Genomic DNA, 10,946 nt, shown 5'->3' on the forward strand with positions numbered 1-10,946 from the left:
CCTCTTCCAGCCCACATCTTTGGTCTGCTGGTGAGAACAAGAGACCAGTGTCACACCTGTTCCACACGTCAGCTTGCCTTGCTGGGGTCCCTTCCCTTTCTGCCATGTCACCCCCACTGACCAGTTAGCTCACCAATAACTCTGTAATTTAAAAAATCAGCATAGGCTAATGGTCTACCTGTGGCTGTAAATTCTGTTAAAGAATATAACTTGAACGTGCTTGTCTACCATGTGGGCCCCAAGGTTCCTTGGTAAGTGATGGAGAGACACTGAGGTTGGTGGACAGAAGAGTGACCCCCCCAGGTGTCCATGTCCTAATCCCTGTAAATAGGTAAACTCACATGGTAAGAGATTTTGCAGGTGTGATCAAATTAAGGACGTTGAGATGGGAAATTATCTTGGATTATCTGAGTAGCCCTAATGTCCTTGAAGGGGTTGCTATGAGGGAGAGGAGGAGTGGGGGAGGAGACGGAGTGACAGGGGATGCTGAATGAAGACCAGCAGCCAGACACTCGAGCAGCCCTATAAAAAGCCAGAAAAGGCAAGAAAACCAATTCTCCTCTGGAGTCTCCAGAAGGAACACAGCCCTACTGACACCTTGATTTTTGCCTCAGTAAAAATCCGCTCAACTCCAGAACTGTAAGATGGATGTGTGTGGTTTTTTTTAAAGATTTTATTCATTTATTTGAGAGACAGAGATCACAAGCACTCAGAGACGCAGGCAGAGAGAGAGGAAGGGAAGCAGGCTCCCCGCTGAGCAGAGAGCCCGATGCGGGGCTCGATCCCAGGACCTGGGATCACGACCTGAGCCGAAGGCAGAGGCCCCAACCCACTGAGCCACCCAGGCGCCCCAGATGGATGTGTGTTTTAAGCCACTAAGTTCGTGGTAATTCGTTACGGCGGCCACAGGAAAGTGACACGTCAAGTATGAAGGAAAATTAAAAAGAGGATCTGGAACATCTGGTGCATACATTTGGCCAGACTTGGGCCAAGCACGTCACGGTCATGCTGTCGCCCAAGCCGAAACCTCCTTAAGTGTCCCCTTACATAATTCCCTCTTAGAGGAGGAGGAAGCTGAGACCAACAGAAGTGACTTACCCAAGGTGATGCCAAGTCATGGGTATGACCTCCCTCTTTCCCTCGTGTGCGTCCCACAGACTAAATGAGTGCAACCTGGATGTCGCCGGCTGTGGCTTTCTTGCGTTCGCACTTATGGGCAACAAACGTCTGACACATCTGAGCCTTAGCATGAACCCTGTGGAAGATGATGGGATGAACCTTCTCTGCGAGGTCCTGATGGAACCATCTTGTCACCTCCAGGACCTGGAGTAAGTTTCAACAGTGGTTGGGGGGTCAGCTCTCCCATGTTGGAGTCCGGGGTTCCTAGCAAGTCCAGAGACGTGAGTGGGAAGACGGGTACCAAAACTTAGTCCTTGGTAATCGGGTCTAGTTGGGTCAACAGATGCTCCTGTTTTCCCACGTCTGCCGCAGTGAGTGTGGGAAGGACATGGGAAGGAGTCCGGACAGGAGCCCCATGACAGCGTTTTTGGAGCTCACGTCACCCTCGATTTCCAAAACCCGTTCACCTTTCACAAGACCCCTGCTTGCCCTAAGTGACTCTTCAGCTGTTTATTCTGCATGTAGGGTAGAGAGGGAGGGCTCGCTCCCAACACCTTCTCCCTCCGGGGCTCAATTTCTTTACCTTTTATTGAAATGTTTCTATTTAATAAGAGTATTCTGTCCTTAAACAGACTACAGGAAAGTTAAAAGTCCTCGATGAGCAGAAATACATCCCCAGGCTAACAACCGAGCAGTAAATGCTGTTAATACTTCGGCAAATTCCTCCTGGAGGTACAATCATTACAAAGAAAGGATCCCAGCAGTTACCGCTGACAGGGTTCTTGCCCATGGTGGGCCCAGCGCTTTCAATATTTCCCGTGTCTAGACTCACGTAGTCCCCCTACCAGTCATTTCCAGGGGAGACCAGAAGTCCCTTAGGAGCCCAAACCTGGCTTTCTGGTCTCACTTGAGGATCTGCAGACCATAATCCTAAACTAGATAAGGTATGAAATTCCACTTAATGATGCATCATAACTGTAAAAATGCCCCAAAGCTGGACACTGAGCTTCTGCCCAATGTTTTAGTCACACGTGCCTTCTAAATCTTTGTGTACTTGGTAGTATCTTCTTCTCAGTGACAAAGGTAGAATCAGCGAACCAAAAAGTAGGACGATTTTAATATCTCTCCTTCTCCAATAATAAACAAAAGAAAGAAACTGGATAGAGATCGTAGCGCACAGAGCTGAGGGCTCCCCACCCCAGTGCCCATTCCTACGTTTGTTTTCACGAACCCGTCATCTCAAGGCCTACTCTGGCCCGGTGTAGACACTAAAGCTTCATCACTTGGAGGTGCCGCTTCTCTGGGGTCACAGTGACGTGCTGGGGGTCACGTCCTCACGATCATCGCTGACCCTCGCTGGCATCTGAGGCTCGGCCCTCCCACCTGGTGGGCGGGTGTGAGCCCCAGCAACTGAGCTCTTGCCCGTTCTTGGTGCGGACGCCTCAGGAAGGTGGGTGCTCTCACCCCAGGGTGTGGCTCTGTTTGTAGATGAAGACAGGAGGCCGCGGAGCTGTTCCGTCATCTGCGCAGATGAGTCACCCGCGAGGGGCCTTCCCCGTCCCCATCCTCCCCGTTCATCCTGGGAACCGAAACACAAGACCCCTCCCCTCTTGGACCCCAACCCCAACCCCATCCCCATCTAGCATTTCAGTACCTTCTGTCACCCGCCTCGTTTCTCACCCTCTCAGGGACTCCCCCAGCTTCTCCTCACTTGTGTTTTTCCCTGTCTTCTCCCCAAGATCCCTCCAGCCCCATCCCGCGAGCTCCCCGCCCGCCACTACCAGGCCTCCTCACCTGAGCCCCGGACGCTGCCCAGACCGAGCCGTTCCCAGGGACGGACAGAAAGGTTCCCGGTGCGGAAGGAGTCGAGGAGAGCCCCGCCGAGGCTTCCAGGTACCACCCCCCTCTGGCACGCGCCTCAAAGGACACGGGTTCTCCTCTTGCAGGCTGGTTAAGTGTCATCTCACGGCCGCCTGCTGCAAGAAACTGTCCTGCGTGATCACGAGGAACAAACACTTGAAGAGCCTGGATCTGGCCATGAACGCCCTGGGAGATGATGGCGTCACGGCGCTGTGCGAGGGGCTGAGGCACCGGAGGGCTTCTGTGCGGAGGCTGGGGTGAGTGTGCAGCGCGAGCTCCCGGGCCCACGGTGTGAGGGCTGGGGAGGGGAAGGGGGAGCCGAGCCCGCCGTTGCCGAGCGAGACGGTGTTCCCACTCTCGCGGTCCCGCCGGAACCAGCTGAGTTCTGCCGGCTGCTCAGCAAATGAGCTCAACCCCTTCGCATCAACATAAAGCCATTCCCGGGAAAGCCCTGGACGTTCCACCACGAAACCACGTAATATCTGTCCCCACGCTCCCTTCTTTCTGAAACAATGAAGGAAGGATCCCTGCCGCTTTCAGCTTAACCTCACTCCTGCGGGGATCCATGCTGTGCCTTGTGCACTCGCGGAATTCCCTCCCCTTGCCTCTTCCCACAGCCTCCCTCGTTGAGACGTCCTGTCTTCACAGAGGTTCCCATGGTAGTTCAGAAGCAAAACCGATAATAACAGTGAGCTTTATTCAAACCTGCCTCACCATCCAACTACAGGCAGTTAAAAGTACCCGAGCACACCCCACGACTTCTTACCCTGTGACAAGAAGTTCCCAAACACACAAAGTCTAGAATGATTGGGACATTAAAAACCTGCTGGCTCACCGCCCAGTTTAAACGATGGCCAGTGTTTCGCTCCATCTGGTAAACCATTTCACAGTTTGTCGCCCCCCTCTGAGTACCTCGACACGCGTCTCCAACACGGGAGAACGCAGCTGCCATCCAGTTACTACATCTCACGAAGCTCCAGCCATCAGCGGCTCCTAGGATAAAATCCTAAATCCTTAATGTGACCTAAAATGCCCAGCCGCCTCTCGCACAGGGGCCTCCGGCTCCCCTGTGGCCATCTCCCCTGTGGTTCACTGTCCGTGGCTCAGATGGGTCCCAGCCTCCTTCCCGCGAGGGCCAGCCGTGTGCAATTCCCCACCCCCCCGTCACTACTTCCTGCCCCGTCCACCTGGCTTCCTTCTTGTCTCTCGGGTTCTGGGTGAAATGCAGGTTCTCAGCAAGTCTTTCTCCGTGTTCCTTGTTTTGTTCCCTGGTTGCAAGCGCTCTCGCCCGTTATCTTGCGTTCTTTCCGCAACTGTCACTAAGTCACCCAGCGCCTCTTAACAGGAGAACCAGCAGCCGTGGTAGGTAGCATCACTGCCTGGGAATCGTTAGAAATGCAAATGTCCAGGTTCCTCCCCCAGAACTGCGGGACCAGAAACGCCAGGGGTAGAGCCCACCACCCCCCCCACTCTTAAACATTGCCCTGAAAGTCCGATGGGTTGAAGGGTCCGTCGCTGAACTTTGGAGGCATTTCTTGGCGTGTTGGCCCTGCAGGCTGGAGGCGTGTGGACTGACTTCCGGTTGCTGCGAGGCCCTCGCCTCGGCCGTCCTCGGCAGCCAGCGCCTGACCAGCTTGAATCTGATGCGGAACGATCTCAGCCCTAAAGGAATGACAACGCTGTGTCTGGCCTTCGCGCAGCCCACGTGCAGCCTACAGATAATCGGGTGAGTCCCTGGCGATTGTCTTCTGAGACACACACCCCCTTCTGCTGCAGGCGGGCTGCCTGGGAGAGAAACCCTTTATCCCGAGGCCGACAGGTAGCTCGACAACCAGATCCTTGTTCAACCAGTAAGTGCCCACCGTGCGCCGGGCACCGTCCTGGGGATACAGGGGTAGAGACAGGGGCAAGGGGCCTGACATCACAGGCCTTACTTCTGGAAGGGCTGAGGAAGAACGGAGAGACGTTTCTCCTTCAGAAGTAGATTTTCTGTATGAGCCAACAATTCTGAGCACACCCCCGTCAGGACTGAAACCAGGATCTAGAAGAATTACTTGCTCACCCGTGTTCACAACAGCATCATTCACAGACGTCCAGAGGCGGAAGGAGCCCAGGCATCTGTTGTCTGGCGAATGGGTGAATGAAGCGTGATCTGTCCACACAGTGGACTGTCCCTCAGCATTATAACCAAAGGACGTCCTGACACCTGTTGTAACAGGGACAAATCTCCCGGTTATTATGCTCAGTGGAGTAAGTCAGATGCAGGAAGAGGATAGTGCAGGGTCCTACTTGAGTGAGGTCCCCAGAGCAGGCAAAGTCAGAGAGACCAAAGGTCAGCGGCGGCACCAGGGGCTGAGAAAGGGGGTGGGGAGTCGGTGTGTGATGGGCACAGAGTGTCAGCTGGGAAGATGAAAAGTCATGAGGACAGACGGCGGAGATGGCCGCCCAACCACCCACCGAAAAATGGTTAGGACGGACAGCCTGCTGGGGTTGGCTGGTCTCTGTTGGTTTCAACAGCAGACGGTGGCTGGGGTCCTTCAGGGGTCAGTGTCGGCGTATGGACGTAACAGGGTGGTTGTAGTGGGGGATGTGAGGGCCAGGACGGACTGAAAGGCACAGATCTGCAGACTCAGAGACCTTGGTGTGGACAGGGGACTCCCAGTGATCTCTCAGCAAATAAGCTGGTAAGACAGAAGACTGGGTTGAAAGAGAGCATATTTGTATCAATGACTCACAAAGCAGTGTAGCTTTGGGCAAACTGAGCCTGTGATCATGGGACTCGGCAGTGGAAGAGTCAGACCTGGATTTTACTCACGGACCCTCCGGGAGCCAATTTCCCTGTCGGTAAGATGGAGACGACGCTGCTTGCCAACTGAACACCCGCTTCTCCTGCCTCCCGCACGCGCTTCGCGAGGGCAGGCACTTAGCCTTACTCACCGTCCTGCCTCCAAACCCTGTCACAGGACCCGGCACGGAGCAGGTTCTCAGGAAGGAGTTCATGGATGGGTGAGTGATCGTGCCTGCCTCTGGGGACCGTGGTGAGGGGCAGATGCTTACAGAAGCTCAGTGCAGCATGAATACATCCCAGCACACCTTTACATGCAGGGATCTACTCTTCTACAGAGCACCTCAAGAGTACGAGAAGAGGGGCGCCTGGGGGGCTCAGTGGGTTAAAGCCGCTGCCTTCGGCTCAGGTCATGATCCCGGGATCCTGGGATCGAGCCCCACGTCGAGCCGGGCTCTCTGCTCAGCGGGGAGCCTGTTCCCCCCTCTCTCTCTGCCTGCCTCTCTGCCTACTTGTGATCTCTCTGTCAGATAAATAAATCTTTTAAAAAAAAAAAAAACAGAGTACGAGAAGAGTCTTCAGATCCTTGGTGGGGTTTCCAGGACTTTTAGGGAAAGGAGAAGCAGTCAGAAGCAAATCCCCAGAGTAACGTGTCCCCTTTCCGCCTCCCCAGGTTGAGGAAGTGGCAGTATCCCACTCAAATAAGGAAGCTGCTAGAGGAGGTCCAACAACGAAAGCCGCAGGTGATAATGGGTGACAGCTGGTATTCTACTGATGAAGATGACCGGTACTGGTGGAAAAACTGAAAACAAGACCTGCCCCCCACCGACACACTCACGTGCTCTGATGGAGGAACATACAAGCAGTCTTCTGGGTCCAGCTGTACCCAGGAGCTCCCTCTCAGAAATGGAATACGAGTTCCGGTTCTCACAAAACCCTCACTGGTGACCATTCTCACATGTCCCATGTAATTCAGTTAGTGCATTTGCCTCCAACATAGGCTGTGACGTCCTGACCCTAGGATCTCAGTGTCTATGACATGTCTGTCCTACCTCGGGCATATGGAGAAAACCAAATAAAATAAGCACTGGGAGCATTTAAGGAATAAGCACCTCCGTGACCTTCTTGAGCAGTGGGGATACGATCCAGGGGCAGAGTGGGAGGACTTAGGTCCTAAGAGCGGCCCCCAGATGTGGCTGATACAAGCCTGTTGGTGTTAGAAAAAATTAAAGCACAATCTGAAAGGCAAAGGGTGGTGTGAGCATCACTCCCTCGACATAAACGAACGAAATGCTTAGTGTCCTGCAGAACTGGTCTACCACGGTCTCAGAAGCGCAGGCTGATCTTCCGTAGGCTGGGATTTGGGGAAGGCGTGGAGTTCAGGGATGGGTGAGTCTCTGCGGGGAGTTGTGACCTACGGTTCCTCGGGTAAGACTGCTTGGCATGCACAGGTGTGCTCATCAGAGTGAACCCCTCCTGACCGGCTGAGTTCTCAGAAGCCGAGGGGCGTCCTTCGTTGGCCCGTCAAGCATGTTCCCTGGGGCAAGCTGTCTTGGAGCCATTTAACGGGTTTACCCCTGGCTGGGTAGCTGCTTGTTACCACGACTACAGACCAGTCTCTTCCTAGGAAAGTGGGAAATGCTTGTGTTCTCACCAGTGTGTCCTTTCCATCAGTCCTTCCATTTATGGCTCTGGTGTACGACGATGGTAGCTAACACGGCCCTTCCTGTGTGCCAGGCTCTACGCAATGCACAATCCACACATTAACTCATTGGTCTTAGAATTCAAGCACCATTTCTGTAAACCTGGAAATGTTTAAGGCTGGTTCCCTGTGGGCTCAGGTTACAGGGGCTCTGCCTGCCGCCTCTCAGCCTTGTAATTCGGCCGATGGAAAGTTCAGACAAAGCGGAGGAGAAAGGCCAGCCGCAAAGTTTCCTTGGGCTTCTGTTGCTAGTGGTATCTTCCGTCTCTGGTGTCTCTGCAGGAACAGTGTTTAAATGCGTGTTCTGGAAATATTCAGATTACATAACACTTGTGCCTTGGACCCATGGAGCCTGGTCTGTGTGATGGGACTGGGGGAGCGAAGTCACAGTTACGCCTCCTAATTAGAGACGTCCCAGTCTTCAGAACACCGGCTCTCCCACTCGGGACATGGGACCGGCTGGCCTACGGAGCCGGTGAGGCAGCCCCACTGATGTTGGGGTCAAATGCTAATAAAGCATACTGTTTCGGTCTTTTTAAAGAAATACCACCTTGGACACCTGGATGGCTCAGTGGGTTAAAGCCTCTGCCTTCAGCTCAGGTCATGATCTCAGGGTCCTGGGATCGAGCCCTGCATCGGGCTCTCTGCTCAGCAGGGAGCCTGCTTCTCTTCCTCTCTCTCTGCCTGCTTCTCTGTCTACTTGTGATCTGTCAAATAAAAAAAAAATACCACCTTACATAGAGCTAAAAATACTATTGCCTGCCTTCTGTGTTTCATGGAGTCTCTTGAGCACTGTCTGTTCCTCTCTCCCCTGGACAGTTCCTACGTCCCACTTCAGAAAATTGCTGCCCGAAAATGAAGATCCAAGAGAGAAGGCAACGAGTTTTTAATTCAGACCTGTGTTGGCAACCTGGCTCTCCTAAATGATTCTGATGACCCGAGACAAATGCCAACCTCCATTAGCCTTTGTTCCCATCTCTTGGAAAACAAGGAAAACAGCACCCACTTCTTATGGGCAGTTTGGGAAGCCGAATTCCTGGAAAGCTCACAAAGCCGGAACACTCATCCCATAGATACATGATTAAAAAACCTCCTTATGGGGACGTCTGGGTGTCTCAGTGGGTTAAGGCCTCTGCCTTCGGCTTGGGTCGTGATCCCAGGATCCTGGGATCGAGCCCCGTGTCGGGTTCTCTGCTCAGCGGGGAGCCTGCTTCCCTCCTCTCTCTCTGCCTGCTTGTGATCTCTGTCTGTCAAATAAATAAATAAAATATTTTTTTAAAAAGCACATAAATACCTACTTGTGGCGGGGCGCCTGGGTGGCTCAGTGGGCTAAGCCTCTGCCTTCAGCTCAGGTCATGATCCCAGGGTCCTGGGGTCGAGCCCCGCATCGGGCTCCCTGCTCAACGGTGAGCCTGCTTCCTCCTCTCTCTGTGTCTGCCTGCCTCTCTGCCTACTTGTGATCTCTGTCTGTCAAATAAATAAATAAAACCTTAATAAATAAATAAATAAATAAATACCTACTTGTGTCATCTCCAGCCGTTCACAGTATGGGTCACAGACTTAGCAGCTGGCAATACCTTACCTCACAGTGTCTGTGGCTCAGGAGTCTGGGCACGGCTTAACTGGGTCCTCTGCCTCGGGATCTCACAAAGACATGATGAATGTACCGGTGGGGTCATGGTCTCATCAGAGATTCAACCGGGGAGGAGCTCTTCCAAATCCAGGTGGTTCCTGGAGGCGTTCACTTCTTTGCAGGCCACCAGACAGAGGCTCTCGGTGTCGGGGGCATTCCTGGCTACTCACCGTGCTGCCCCTGCTGTGGCAGGTTCCTTCTTCGAAGCTACAGAGTCTCCCTACAAGACAGACTAAAAATGTTCTGTTACCACGCAAGTGAGGTCCCACCAGCCTCGCCGTATCCTGTTTGGCTGCGAGTCATGAGTCCTGCTCCCGCTGCAGGGGAAGAGGCCCCCACAAGGGCATGAAGGGATGAAGAGATCATGGGGCCACCTTATCGTCTGTCCAATTCTATGCTCTAGGGGGAAGCCACTGTCGGCTCACTTCTGCGGCTAATGTCTCGTCCCCCACCCTTCCCCCGCCCAGCCATCTTCAAGGGTAGAGAAGTTACCTTGTTGGTAAGGCCAGAAGGAAGACACCGGGCCTGTGTGGCTTTGCCCCTCCGGGTACTCCTTCCAAGCAGCCTATCCTTCAACATGTGCGTTCTCTCCTCCTCCATGCAAGCCTCCTGGGACTCTGACCGAGGAGAAGTGTTAGGAATCTGCAAATAGAGGGGCGCTTGGGTGGTTCAGTCAGTGAAGGGTCTGCCTTGGGCTCAGGTCATGATCTCAGGGCCCTGGGATGGAGCCCCGCACGGAGCAGGGAGCCTGCTTCTCCCTCTCCCTCTGCTCCTTCCCCCTGCTCTTGCGCGTGTGTGTGCGCACGCTCTCTCTCTCTCTCTCTCTCAAATAAAATCTTTTACAGAATCTGCAAATACAGGCCATCAGACCAACGGAGAATAGAGGCGACATTTTGATCTACATCTAATTCCTGATTTCTGGTTTGATTTCAAGTTCCAAAAGGAGAGGACGAGGTGCTGATTCTTCTTGGAAATGCCCAGCGCCCGCGTGCTGACCGCTTGGCCAGGGCCGGCAATCCAGCCGCAGGGAAGACCGACAGGGCCGGCGCTCTCCGGGAGGTCACTGCGCTCCTGCGCCCCGGGGAGGGAGGTGGGTGCGGGTCCGGGCGCAAACGTCCCTCGGTACCGGGTACCGTCGGTCCTGGGGGCGGCAGCACGGGTGATGCTGGCGCTGGAGCCGAGAAGGCTGCCTTTCCTCCGCCCCGTCTGTATCGTTTTAGGTGGGTTTTGGGGTATGATTCGCACCGAGCAGCGTCTCCCCTGGTGAGTGTCGCGCCCCGAGTTCTGACAAGCGGCTGCAGGGCCGTCGCCAAGACACCGAGCGGCTCGTCCTCCGAAAGTCCCCTCGTGCCCACTTGTGCCCGGCACGGACTCCCCACGGCCTCCCGGCGTTGCGGAATGAACCTGGGGACAGCCACCCGCGGAGTCGTCCCTGAGCGCGGCCTGAAGCGTCGGCCCGGCCTGGCCTGGGGCCGGACGCCCTCCCCGCCGGCCGTTCTGCGGCTCCACAGCGCCCGCAACCCTCCACCAACGCCCGCTAGAGGGCGTCAGAGCTCCCCGTCACCGCCCGCGAGCCCGGAGTGGGGGCCGCCGGACCGCTAGAGGGCGTCAGAGCTCCCCGTCACCGCCCGCGAGCCCGGAGTGGGGGACCGCCGGACCGCTAGAGGGCGTCAGAGCTCCCCGTCACCGCGAGCGAGCCCGGAGGTAGGGGCCGCCGGACCGCTAGAGGGCGGCAGAGCTCCCCGTCACCGCGAGCGAGTCCGTGGAGGGTGGGGGGCCGCCCGCACCGCTAGAGGGCGGCAGAGCTCCCCGTCACCGCGAGCGAGTCCGTGGAGGGTGGGGGGCCG

General features: G+C 55.1%; 1 protein-coding gene across 1 annotated transcript in view; it reads left to right on the forward strand.

Moving 5' to 3' along the window:
• The window catches only part of NLRP5 (NLR family pyrin domain containing 5), a gene marked incomplete at both ends in the record, with an annotated part of 28,895 nt that extends 18,194 nt beyond the window's left edge, over positions 1-10,701 (forward strand). Inside the window, 5 exons of the mRNA XM_080828636.1 lie at positions 1,158-1,328; positions 3,066-3,222; positions 4,431-4,705; positions 6,438-6,551; positions 10,320-10,701. Coding sequence (XP_080684762.1) covers positions 1,158-1,328; positions 3,066-3,222; positions 4,431-4,705; positions 6,438-6,551; positions 10,320-10,701 — 1,099 coding nt within the window. The remainder of the gene's footprint in view (positions 1-1,157; positions 1,329-3,065; positions 3,223-4,430; positions 4,706-6,437; positions 6,552-10,319) is intronic.
• Between the last annotated feature and the right edge of the window lie 245 nt (positions 10,702-10,946).

The sequence above is a fragment of the Martes martes genome, assembly GCF_963455335.1.
Source record: "Martes martes genome assembly, chromosome: 17".
In the NCBI taxonomy this organism is placed as follows: domain Eukaryota; kingdom Metazoa; phylum Chordata; class Mammalia; order Carnivora; family Mustelidae; genus Martes; species Martes martes.